The sequence below is a fragment of the Pieris rapae genome, chromosome 23 (genome assembly GCF_905147795.1).
Source record: "Pieris rapae chromosome 23, ilPieRapa1.1, whole genome shotgun sequence".
NCBI classification, from domain to species: Eukaryota; Metazoa; Arthropoda; class Insecta; order Lepidoptera; family Pieridae; genus Pieris; species Pieris rapae.
The window spans coordinates 1,564,337-1,578,423 of NC_059531.1; the positions used below are offsets into that span (position 1 = coordinate 1,564,337).

The 14,087-nt window shown below is 33.2% G+C and overlaps 1 protein-coding gene across 1 annotated transcript in view; it reads left to right on the forward strand.

Moving 5' to 3' along the window:
* Positions 1-14,087, forward strand: part of LOC110993961 (ATP-binding cassette sub-family C member 4-like) — a 56,793-nt gene that overhangs the window by 37,669 nt on the left and 5,037 nt on the right. Inside the window, exons 13-20 of the mRNA XM_045633565.1 lie at positions 633-740; positions 1,060-1,304; positions 2,405-2,454; positions 2,984-3,193; positions 5,308-5,538; positions 6,033-6,139; positions 7,710-7,833; positions 8,975-9,148. Of these exons, the coding sequence (XP_045489521.1) occupies positions 633-740; positions 1,060-1,304; positions 2,405-2,454; positions 2,984-3,193; positions 5,308-5,538; positions 6,033-6,139; positions 7,710-7,833; positions 8,975-9,148 (1,249 nt within the window). The remainder of the gene's footprint in view (positions 1-632; positions 741-1,059; positions 1,305-2,404; positions 2,455-2,983; positions 3,194-5,307; positions 5,539-6,032; positions 6,140-7,709; positions 7,834-8,974; positions 9,149-14,087) is intronic.

The following is a 14,087-nucleotide window of genomic DNA, read 5'->3' on the forward strand; positions in this document are numbered from 1 at the left end:
TTCGGGATATCATCATTGCACCATGGTATATTAAAAATAAAGTATTCACAAGTATCTCAATGTGAATACAGTTTACGAGGCCAATTTGTTCGTATCCACCAATTTTTTCAATTTAGTTGAATCCATTAATGGTTATAAATTATTTCCACCATACGAACAAAAAGTATTTGATTTATGCTTACATGGTTTCGCATGTCATCGATATGTGTCGTTCAGAAAGATGATCATCTACGTATTAAATAAAATCCAGTAAGAGTAGAGAGAGAGGTAGTGTGCTTATCGGTTTTAGAAAAAAGCATTGTTGGGTGCCTTTCTAAAACCCGTAGGTACGCTAACTAGCTACGTACGTAATTCGCTGTTTTGCTGATGATTTTTCTTTTTCTCTATTTTAAGTTCCAACCTTCTTTGTAATTTTATTTTATTTTATTGTGTAATTATCTTATCTTGTTTATGTTTTTAATTTTGTATTTTTTTTAGCATAACTTATGTTTACATGTATTGTCATACATATTAGATATAAGATTTTATAAAATTATCAGTAGGTTTAGTAATATGTATGATGTTGTAGACTTAATAAATAAAATCCAGTAAGAGTACTTTGTTTCCACTTACCAATGAATCTTTTTCTCCAGGGTCAAGTTGAAAATATGGGTACATTCGATGAGCTGGTGTCCTCCGGGAAGGAGTTTGCGATGATGCTCTCCAATCTTCAAGAAAGCAAGGAAGACACTGGGTCTGTGGTAAGTGTTTTAAGATCAATAATAATTTGTGGATTCTAGATTTCTAGCAAAGAAAAAGAAATTGGATAAAAGTATGGAAATAGAAAATAGTATATATGGTCACCAGTTCCTTGGAGAGGAAGGTGAGAAGCTATTGCTCAATCATCACCGAATATGAGATGATGATGAGACACCAGTTTATTGTCAAGAAGCCAGTTATATAATCCGTTGTCATTAACAGGCAAAACCAAATACTATTTTAGAAAGAGCTGTATCTACACACTACATATTAGGTATCGAGAACAGAACTTAAAATATTATCTTTTATTTATTAATACAGAAAGGCGAAGAGAAAGAGAAGCCGCAGTTACTAAGGGCAATATCGGCAACAGAGAGCGAGGACTTAGAAGAGTTTGAAACGCAGAAGATGACAGCAGAAGAGAAACAGTCCGGGAACCTACGATGGGAGGTCATCAGCGCCTACTTTAGATCTGGCGGAAACATATGCTACATCCTATTCACCATCGGCATCATCATCACAGCAGCAGCAACAGCAGCGGCGGCAGACTATTGGATTAGTTTTTGGTATTTATTTGAAAATTTTTCTACATAATAACATTATATATAATAACACAGCATCAGGGAACAAACTTTTTAAATTTATTTTAGCTTTCCATTTTTCCATTTATCGGGAAGGTGATTGGGTTCTTAAAGGCAAGGTGCTTTTATAGCGTGGGCGACTACCTAGATCATAAGTTTGAAATTAACGCGGGGAACATCACTTCAAATGTTATTCAGTACTAAGTACTATAAATGATTGGCCCAAGGCATAGCTTAAATGGGAATAGTATTAAAAATCATTGTATTTTGTATTTAAGAACGAATGTCAACAATATAATGTAATAAATAAATAAATAAATGATAACAAGTTAAAATATTACAAAAGAAGTCAAAAGTCAGTCTCTACTTAACAACCAAAAAGTTATGAGTACTGATAACCGACCGACCATAGACCATGTCAAATTAGAAGGTAAAAATCTTTATGGAAGTTATTATATAAGAAGTGTTTACACTGTTACAGAGTATCTGACCGATAGACTTTAATTTCTTTTATAAAAGTTAAGTTTATTGATAATGTTAAGTACATTCTCCTTTTCGCGATGTGAAGTTAATGCAAATAAATAATGTATCTTGTAAGAATAGAAATGTATTAACTATGGTGGAGCCCTCCCACAACATTGCTGTGCCTAACCAAGTTCCTTATTGTAATAAATTATAACGTGATGTTGATGTTAGAAAATGCATTGGTGCAGCCGGGACGGGTTGCTGCATACCTGTATAACGTTAATAAGTGTACATATATATAACACCTAGTTGCATATGATTAGGTGTTAAATGTTTCGTATTTACTTTATGTTTGATAATTCTTCTCTTCCGTTATACGCCTTTGATTTGTGAACTGGCAGTAAATATAAAATTAACAGAATTTAATGTATATTTTTTTTGACGTTCTAAAGTGCGCTTTAGTTTCAAATCTAGAGTTGGGGAATTCACAAAAAACTCATTCCCTTATGACATACATTTAGGACACACGTATAATTAAAAAAAAAAAGAAACATCAAGTCTTCCTATGATTCAAAGAAATCGTTAAATGTACTTTAACTTTTGATGTAATATGATTTCAGGTCCAATCAAATGGCAGCATATGAAGAAGACATGCAAGGGAATGAATTAGGTAATTATAAATAATTAAAATTACTTTTGTCAAAACTATTTTGTTTTTAACCTTTAAAAAGTCTAGCCAGACCTTTTAATCAGCCATTGGTTCATTTTTTGAAGTCTTACTTCTTTTGGCGCGATGGAGAAAAATGATGAGAGTGAATTTTTATGATGCGCGACCAACACCTAAATTCGACATCGTAAAGTTAGGTCTAGGTGGTATAGAAATCGATAACTATGTTCAGGTGTCTAGTTTAGTATTTTTATATTCAAAGCACGTGTTTCGTTACAGTACAATTAAACAGTGTGAATGTATAAATATTATTTTGGTGTTTTTAAATCAATTTCATATGGTGATAGTATTTACTTAAAATTTATTTATTTAAATAAAATCTTTTTGATTAATTTTAAAATTTATCGTTTATCACTTACTGTATTTAAGCTATTTTTTCTAAATAATTATTACTTCTAACGCGTGTACATAAGTACACAGTCCTTTATTTTAGGCATAATATAAAAATGTTATAATACCTTTTGTTTTCCAGATCCAGGTTTAGATGTCCAAGTTGGTCCATTCACAACGGGCCAGTACCTCATCATCCACGGATGTATAGTATTCGCTTGCATCTTCTTTACCAACTTCCGAGTGTTGCCTTTTGCCTCCCTTTGCGCGAGAGCCTCTCAACGTCTCCATGATTTCATGTTCTCCACGATGATCAAGGGTGTCATGAGATTCTTCGATACAAGCTCTTCGGGTAAGAAAAGTCTTTCTCTTCTCTCCATTTTTTTTCTCCTAACAGCAGCATCAAATATATAAAATAAACTTCGTAGAACTAATAAATTCTTCCATTTTGAAATTGGCTAAAAAGTACATACGGACGAACTTACAATGTTACCACATAACCCATATAAAACGGGTTTTTATAGAGCAGCGATAATTTAAGGATTTCCGGATACTCACAGTCACAGAGGGCTCGCGAGTGCGTTGCAGGGTTTTTAATTGTGAATGATAGTTTATTTTGTTTCTAATAAATTTAGGTTTTAAAAAATATTGGTAATGGTTATATTGAAATTCCACCCCTATCACCTCGATGTCCACCGTTCCACAATTCTTAAAAGGCCGCCAACGCACTCACGAGCTGTCTGGCATTGAGAATGTCCATAGGCGGCGGTATCACTTATCATCAGGTGAGCCTCCTGCCCTATTCTATAAAAAAAAACATCTATTAAACTATGTATTAAGAAATAATTGTGTATAGGTAAATGTTGCCTTTGATGTCATTAGATCTATCTACCTATCTAGACTATCCGTGCGTATAATTTGTATGTACTCCACGAATCACCAACATAGTAAATAGGTCAAACGTGGTCAAAGAAAAAAATGCACATCGCTTAAACATATCTTCAATAGCAAAGAAGAAAGAACCATCTTCATCTTCCAAAATACTGCATCATGATCGGTACATTCGAGTAAGAGCTCGCCACACGTCCTTTTGTTAAAACCTCTTTAGGTTCAATCTTTTGATTGAATATAATCTGACAGCTTTGTTTTAAAATGAGAAAAGGTCTTATGTGAAAGCAAATAAATACTTAATTTTGTCACATAATTGAGATAATTAAAAGCTTGAATGTTTACGAGTAGTTTGCGCAATGCGGATGGCGGGCAAGATTAATATGTATTAGTTCATAATTTATTCACATAGCCAGACACTAGTTTCAAACTACTAATTATATAGGCTGAGTATAAGCTTACAATTCTCTATATCATTTTAGTCAGAAATTCCTGAGACCAGGTAGGTAGTTAATAGTTTATTGTAACTACCCTCGGTTAAAAATAAATTCTCGTAAGAAATGTTTGCGTCTGCTTTTAAATAATTAAACAATAATTAAGAATTTTTATACGTGTTCATAAGGTTTAATTTATAATATAATAAAATCGCTTTATTTGCTGATAGTTTTAATTAACATTACTTCATAAATCAAATCATATTTATTTATACAATATTACGATCAAAAACAGATTACGACGATTTTAAATACCAAGATCTATAATATTAAACTCCCACACCTCTGATATGAAGAGGTGTATGACAAGTAGTGACAAGGTGGAATGCCTACAGAATTTCAGCATACGTTTTATATTTGTTCTTAGTTAATACTTAATATGACCATGTGTAGAAGCTCGGCTCATCTCGGGTGCCTATATTTGACTCAGACGCTCAGCTCATCTCCTTCATCTTCTATTCAATTCTTATCAATCCCAAAACTCCCTCTTATTTAAAAAAAATATTTATTTGGAAACAAAACAGATACATCTTTGTAATAAAAATAAAGTTAAAAATAAAACATAAAATAAACACATGGGATGTATCCACAATAGCTTTCACTAATATAACTATATGATACAAACAAAACAAAACATGACAACGACGCATATTCATGTAAGAGTTAGGACATTAACAGTTATTTTAATTTTTTTTAATGAAGCAGGAGAGGAGTGCGGAAAAGGGTCAATGTTTTTGACAGAAATTTAATTAATTCGAATTCTCAGGTCCTTATATGTTACGCTCCTCTAATGCCTTCTGCAATATCCTTCTCATAGCCCATTCTTCTTAGGCTAATTTATGTAGTATCTCCAGCATTAAGTTGTTGCTCGACTTCCCGACTCATACGATTGGCTGCCTAATATCTTTTAAAACTCATCTCCATAAGCAATTCTTAACCTTTCCTGCTTTATGTTGTGTATTTTTCTGCTTTCTTTTTGGTCAGCTGGGGCTGAGTAATGCTGTTCTTTCACCGTACAAGCATTTACTCAGACAATTGGTGATTGATGAGGAAACAGCTCATGTAAACGGAAATTCTCTTCCAGGTCGTATCCTCAATCGATTTACGAAAGACATGGGGGCCTTGGACGAGATATTACCTCGGACATTGCTGGATGTTTTACAAATATATAGTACACTGATTGCTATTCTGGTGCTAAACGCCATAGCGCTGTATTGGACACTGATACCTTCCGCTTTTCTGATGATTCTTTTCGTACTCTTTGTCAAAGTTTATCTTCGGACGGCACAGGGTGTGAAGAGATTGGAGGGAACAAGTGAGTTTTATTAATTTTTATTATTCAGCATAAACATTTTACATAATTCTAGAAGTCTTATTGCTGACGATGGAGAATTTTCTTTTTTCGGTCTGTATCTGTTTCATGATCACTTGTCAATCTAAAAGGAAAGTAGATGCAGCAGTCAGCGTCCCTGATACACGCCGGCGATTTTTTGAGTCTCTTTGAGGCAAGCCGGTCGCCCAAAAAGACTCAAAAAATCGCCAATCGCCATCGAATGCGATGTTTTCCTGAACGTTCGAGCGCGTTTTAAATGTGCATAGACAGTAGAAAGTGCTTAGCGGGGGCTCGAACCTACGACCTCAGGGATGAGAGTTATACGATAATAAATGTCTACTTACAACCGTAAGTTTACTGATAGTTCTGAAATCAAGATCGTAGTATGGAAGAGGAACTTAACACATGGAATGAAACATTTATCCTCTACCAGCACATAAAATCCAATCACATCAACAAGTAATTGTATTTTTTAGCAAAAAGCCCTGTCTTTTCGATGGTGACATCATCTCTCAATGGAATTGCAACTATCCGTTCTGCTGGGGCACAGAATCGACTCATTGATGACTTTGACCGGCATCAGGTAAAAGAAGACATGATAATTTTGAAAATCTTTATAATTTATTATATCCCAATTCTCCCTCCAGAAATTGATGCCCAAATACTTCAAACGCTACTCGTCTAAGCTTTAATATTTCGGACCTATAGCATTAAGCTTCAGTGGCATTTAAGAAGCTGAAGAAAGAAGCTTCCTTATTTTAAGTGGATAGGCTCAATAGAAGTTTATTTATTTACCAAATCCTGCCAAACTTCGACGCTCTGAAACATTTGTACATAAAGAAAAAAAATAAAGAAATAAATTGGCTTAATAGTTTGCATAATTTAAATACTTCAATCGTATCAGTCTAGATTATGATATGGCCTAGTGATTTTGCTATGGCTTCAAAAGACAAAAGACCTTTAATCATTATTCGTGAACGTCTTTAGTATACACCAAGAACGACCGGCTATTCTTTTATCAGTAATCAAATTCTCAAAATACCGGCAAACGTATGGCATAAGAAGTGGTCGATGACGCAACGTTGCTAGAGGAAAACCGCTTGATTAGCATGTATAGATTATCATGATTCATGTGCACTGTTTACTTTTTGTGTTTTTTTTTTATTGTTTTTTATTTACCTTTTTGTTTCTATTAAGTATGTTTTTTTGACGTGACAACGTCTTATAAATTGGTTTGCCGGGTGACACTTCAAAAAACTGCGTTACGCTCCGCTCACGTTATGCGCTCACAATGAGAGCGAGTGAGAGGCACGCGTCCCTTCCACTCGGGCATGGTTAGCCCGCCTAAGAGCGAGAGAGACAGACATAAAAACATTAAAACTATTTTACCACTCAAAGTCGTTGTCACGTAAAACTTTCGCCCGTATACCGACTTTACAGGCAACCAATTTTTTTCCTATTTTTATTATCTGTAATATGTATTTTTGCACTTCTTGCCTACCTTATGTAATGTATTCCCAGTGGTTTTTTCCTTTACTCACAGTGGTTGTCTGGAAGAAATCGCTCTAAAGCGATAAGGCCGCCAGTTGCTTTTCATTAATTTATGTTTAATATATTTTTTTTTAACTTTTTATGTAATGCAACGAAGTGTTAAATAAAAAAAAATAAAACATATGTGCAATTCACACATGGTAGAAGTGAAACCTTCAAAAACATTTTTTTTATTATTAATCATATATAAATTAATCATTTTCCATTATCTAAATGTGTGTGTTCTTTTAAAACAGTATATTTTAATGATAAATTTTAATTTATAAGTTTAATATAAATTTTTAATTTGGGAAAAACTAAAACATCGAAAGTTTGAAATTCGATCAAATGAAAAAGCGGCAGTAAAGAGAGGCTGTATAATGCCTGCTATCTCATTTTCTCCCACGTTAAATCATATGATGAATTGATGTTTCTGTCTCTCTTTACCGCTGCATCCGGTTTGAAATCACGACGATTCGAAAGAAGTTTATCTATCTCATTTTCTCCCACGTTAAATCATATGAATTAATGTTTCTGTCTCTTTTTACTGTCGCTTTTTCGTTGCATCCGGTTTGAAATCACAACGATTCTAAAGAAGTTTCACTTCAATAAATATATTTCAGGACGTACACACATCAGCATGGAACTGCTACTTGGGCGGAGGCTGCACTTTCGGCTTCTACTTGGACACCATGTGTCAGATTTATCTGACAGTAATCATATTCGTCTTCCTGTACCTGGATTTCGGTAAGAATATTTTTTTACTACTTTAAATTATTTGCTATCGATATAATAATAATTTATTTATTGCAACAATATGGTACAAAATGTTAAGGTTAATCGAATCTTAATTTACATTTTACATTATATGTCAGACTTTATTAAATTTGTATAAATTACAATGTGAATCGTACATTTTTACAAAAGTAATGCACTAAGTCGCTTTTTAAAAACTCTAGTCGGAAGATCTTTTAATTCTTTCGGTAATTTATTGCAAACTTTAATTGCCATACAAAAGGTGTTTTTTTCCGAAACAGTTCTAAATTTATTGAGAGTATTATCAATAAATTTAGAACTGTTTATCATATAGGACAGGAGGTAAAACAGCAAGTAGGTCAGAAATAAAGTGGTAACTATCCATGGACACCGGCCTTGACGTGTCGGCAACACGTCTTTGAGAGAATGCTATGCTCATTTCTTGACAGATATTCTTCCACATAAGGAAAGTATATACACTGATGGTCAGCTGTCTGTTGAAAGCAGTCAGTTCAGATCTCTCTTGTCATCATTAAAAAGTGATAATAACGCACCGTTTTATCGCTAAAAAGTACGAAGAATCTGGTTTATAAAAAAATATAAAGTAAAAATATAAAGCGTTATGGCGTGTTTAAAAATTCATAGTAATTTAGATTTATCACTTAAATAACCGGCTTATATTTCTGGTCTTTCGTTACTGTCCAGGATATTATAGATTATTTTAGAATTAAAGAAGTAAATTTTTTTAAACTTTCCTCAAGTGACATTGTTAATAGATACTAAATCATCTATCTCTTTTCATGAACCTGTGTCTGAGCACAATTTACCAAAAAGTTAGTAAAATTTTAAAGTGCATTTTTAGTATTTTTTTCTGTCTATTGACACTTATTTATTTATTTATTTATTTATTTCCAGTAATTTTTCTTACCTTAACAGTTACAACTAATGCGATAGAATTCCATAATATTACCCACACCAACTAACCTACATACAAACATTAAAAAATTAAACTTAAATTCCTAAATCTAAATAACAATATAGACATGATGATATAGGATCTTGTGCCCTACAATCTTGGGTCTCAATAGAGACGTTGCTTAGAATCCTCTTCATTCTATTGTCTTCTTTCTAGGTGGTATAATAGCAGTAGGCAGCGTGGGTCTGGCTGTGACCCAGAGCAACATGCTGACGGCTATGTTGCAGCATGGAGCCCGTATGTTGGTGGAGTTCTTAGCCCAACTCACCAGCGTGGAACGAGTCTTGGAATACACCAAAATTGATACAGAGCCAAACCTCTTCGAAGGACGTGAGTTTTTTTTTTATAGAACAGGCAATAGAATAATTCTAGAAATTAGTGAAACAAAATATTTATTTCAGTATTTGAGTTGAGCTTTAAGGGAGGAATTGTTTTTATATAATATTTGATATGCTGTCAATTTGTAGAAGTTATAAAACTCCAACTTCTCTCTCTTATATCTCGCACTGAAACAGCATTTGAAAACATTTTTCTTCTTTGCAAATCCCACTTCCCTGAAAGGTTTTCATTTTTCGTATTTTTTTATTAAGGAAACTAATTCAGTTTAACAGATTCATCTCTATACGGTAAAAATATAAAAGTAAAACAGAAAATAAATATATTGTACATATCCACAAAAAATTCACTGTTAAAAAATATAATACAAAGCAAAAAAAAAACATGACAGCACAAAATTTATCAATTAGGAGAACGACAAACTAGTAGGTATAATAAAGAAGAAAAATACCAGACTCAGGACATTAATAGTGGCATTAGTGGCAGATCCAAGGTAGAACACATCCTGTGAAGAGGCTGTCGGAACCCAATGGCTCTGGGAGTCGGAAGATTATTAACAGCTGGGCTGATAAGTTCGTAGAAACAGAATTTTGAAGTTATACTTCTTTTGGCGCCAAAAAAAAAAATGATGAGAGTGAATTTTTATGATGCGCACCCACACCTAAATTCGACATCGTAAACTTAGGTCTAGGTGGCATGGAAATCGATAACTATGTTCAAGTTGTATATTCTAGAATTTTTATATTTAGAACACGTGTTTCGTAGCAGTACAATTTAACAGTGAATAAATAAATATTATTTTGGTGTTTTTAAATCAATTTCATATACAACGGTGATAGTATTTCCAAATAATTTATTTCTATAAAGAAAATCTTTTTGTGTATTATTTTAATGTTTATCGTTAGTCACTACTGCATTTTAGTTATTTTTTTCCATACGCCAAAGAAGTATTACTTCTACGCGTGTACATAAGTACACACACTCTTTTTTTATAGATATAATTCAATATTTCTTCGAGAGTGTCACAACGTTTAGAACGAGCGTTTTAACGCAGTTTTTGCCGTGCAACACTATGTGGAACCAGCTGCTGTTTAATACTAGTGGCGCCATCTATGTGTCAGGCTACGAACTTTTTCAGTTGCTCCAAAAGTGGCGTATTGCAGGGACGTATAGCGTTCGGGATGTGGGCTATTACACACTCGTGGATTTTTTACCTTTTTCGCACTCGTGCGTACTCTTTCACAACTGTCAAACAATGTCTATTAAAAAGAAAAAAAAAACCAACCACAAAGTTTTTACTAAAAAAAAAATAGAAGGTTTTATGATTCGTGCAAATATTTCTGAAAAGAAGCTACTAAATTGTTTCAATATCAGATTTAATGATTGGATTCAATAATGAGTTAGGTTGGTTCTCTTTTCATTTCATCTCATTAAATTTCATTTCATATCTATAAAAAAATTCTACTGAAGGCTGTATGGTTGGCAAAGTTCCCTTTGCCTACCCAGAATGGGTGAAGAAAACAAAAAAACTCTCTGCTTATAATCTTTTACGATTGAAATTAACGACGAAAAATTTTACGATTGATATTTTTTATTGTATTTGAATCAACACTACTCGAACTCAGTATAATTGCACTAAATGCTTCGAAAAACATTTATCGGAAAAGTAAAAAAGTCGCTACTTATCTACGTACGACGAATTTATTGCGCGGAGAGTAGAGAAAAACGCAAATAGTTTTATTAAATTGCTTATTTCGCAACTGTATTAAAAATAGTTGTTCAGTACACGTGCGGAACCGTCATTGCAACTTGTTCCGTCTGTCAATTTGTCGGAATTTTTTGCAATGACAGGCTTTCCGCATTTGTAATGAAATATACTATTTCAGCTCGCCGTATTACACTCGCAAATAACATGGTTTTCTAGTGGTAAAATAATTTTAAAAATTGGTTTAGTAGATCTACTTATATAGAGAACTCGTTTGTTCTAATAAAAGAAAGTAGTCTTTGATAAAATAATGTTTAAACTGGGTTTAGTAGATCTACTTATAAAGAGAATAAAAAAAGTAAGAGAAAGTAGTCTTTAGAGTGTAAGCGTTTAAATATGTTTTAAACTGAATAGAAAAATTAACATAATGTATACTAAGCATTGTATACTAAAAAAAAATCTTAAATTACTATTAAAGTAAAAGCAGTATTGGCCTAGAAGCTTCAACGTGCGACTGTCATCTCTAAGGTCGTTGGTTCGATCCCCGGCTGTGCAACAATAGACTTTCTATATGCGCATTTGACAGTCGCTCGAACGGTGAATAAATAAATCACGAGAAAATCGTCTTAGATCCAAAAAGGCAATGGCATGTGTCAGGCACAGGATGCTGATCACCTCAAGTAGGTGGTCTATTAGATTGACAAATACTCGTGAAACAGATACAGAAATGTGAGGCCTTGACCTAAAACACTCGCTCGAATGGAGAAGGAAAATTCGCGAGGAAGCCGTCTTAGACTCAAAAAGACAATGGCGTGTGTCAGGCACAGGAGGCTGATCACCTCAAGTAGGTGGTCTATTAGATTGACAAATAAACGTGAAACAGATACGGAAATGTGAGGCCTTGACCTAAAACACTCGCTCGAACGATGAAGGAAAAAATCGTGAGGAAATCGTCTTTTTGTTATATAATAGGGGCGCAAACGCGCCTGCGGGACGCCCAAAAAGACGGTCGTCGCAGCCAATAGACACCAATTTTTAGTGTGTATGTAGCCGGCCTTTAAGGGAGGATTACGCTCGAATTTTGAATTTTTGCTCTTAGACCCAAAAAGACAAAGGCACAGGAGGCTGATCACCTACTTGCCTATTAGACTAATCATGAAACAGATAGATAGTCTCAGATTACAGACGGTAATCCTAATCTACCTAAAAAGTACCTAAAAAGGTAGCACCACTGATTTGTTATTGAAGCATTTCTAAGTTAAAATTGCGATCTTTTATTTGATTACGGAGATAACTTTTAATTAACTGTTAGTTAAATTAATTAACGCACAACGTGATCCACAACTTCAATACCAATTAGAATCACAGGATAAATTTAACTGACGTAATAAGGAAATATTTATTTACCGATAATGTCACGCCCTAATTATAATAATAATAAAAACTGTGTACATATAGTATTATCTTTTATTAACATAACTTTTACACATATAAAAAAAACACATTTTTAACGGATTGAACTTATGCATTATTATAATTATTTAAACATAATATTAAATTTAACTGACGTTTCGCGTGCTGTAAAGGAAAGGCTACAGCTGTGATACTTTTTTGACATTCAACAATGGAATTCAGCCTTTGATTTTGACATGAAATGAAATCGTTTATTTGCTAAAATAGTGGTACAATTACACAGATTAATATTAAAGAAAAGCTGTTTAAAAAGGCTTACTATAAAGTTAGTGATGATTATCAGTTGATAAAAGGGCCTGGGACTAGTGCTGGGCAGGCTACTTCTAATTCATTTGCTATATCTGTTTTAAATATTGTAGAATTGTTTGATGATTTGTCGGCTTTTTCTCTCGGCCAACACCCTCTGTCTTCTTTGCTGATGAGTAGGGATGCCAACAGGTTCGAATTTAATGACGTGGAAAAAGTGATACCATGATGATCTTATGTTCCAAAATAAACGTATTTTTTTTTAATTATAATAATCCTCACAATCCGCCATTTATAAATCGGCATGCAAATGTCATTAATTTTATTATGTCACATAATAGAAAAATTAACATAATGTAGTTATAATAGGAAAGTTAAGTTAATTAGAATTGGTGTTAAACTTATGATACTTTGGCCAATATAACGATGTTGTTCTAAACCATGTCGTAAACGGGTTTGACTGTATTAAAAAAAATACATAACGCCTCTTAAAGACTGTTACACACAAAGCTGTGTTTAAGTCAGTAAGCAGCAAGATTACATGAAATTAAGCTATTCATACTTGTCTCAAAGCTAAATTATTGCCTCTGGCATCTGACTGAAGCAAACATTTACTAATTGTGCTTATGTTCTAGACTTAAATGAAAATAAATTTACAATTTCATGCTTTCTTAATCTCAATATTCAAGACTTGAATTTATTTGCTAAGATAGTGGTACAGTTAGTTACACTAATTATAAAAATCCGCAATAAAGATAATTTCTATTACTTTTAAGAATTGTCATTTATTTTGATTAGATTTGTTACGTTAATTGACGTTTTGTATGATACATTTTCTAAGACGCGTTTTTGTGTGTAATCATCTTAAACGTATACCCAACCTACCCCAATCTACAATTTTATAGACGTTTATTTAAATAGATTGCAGAAATCAATAATTATAATGAAATAATAAAGAATGTTGTCTGGGAGCCTACATGTGTTTGGAAGGCTAAATGGATACTTGAATATATCTAATCAATACAGGTGAAACTTATTAATACATTTATAATAACTGTCTAGAAGTGTCGTGTCTCTAAAACAATTATTTAAGCAAATACAAGAAGTATACAATGTTTTAGTTCTGAGCCTCAGATTTCTGTTTCCGTATAATGATCATAATATGTCAATGTAATAGGTCGTAGCCTCGTAGGACCCAACGTGTCAGTCACAGGAGGGTCTAAGGCAAGCCGGTTTCCTCACGAATGAAAGTTCATTGTTGCACAGCCGGGGATCGAACCTATGACCTCGCTAAGATACGAATCGCACGCTGGAGGTTATAGACAAACACTGATCTCAAAAAATATACACAGATTATATAGGTCCTTAAATAGTTTATCAGATTTAAAAAAAAAGTATGAGTACAACTAAAAATAATAATAATAATGAACACGAAAATGTAAACAGCAAATACATATACAAAACGTGTGTGTCATATATTAACCTGATTTTAAAAGATATGAAGATGTG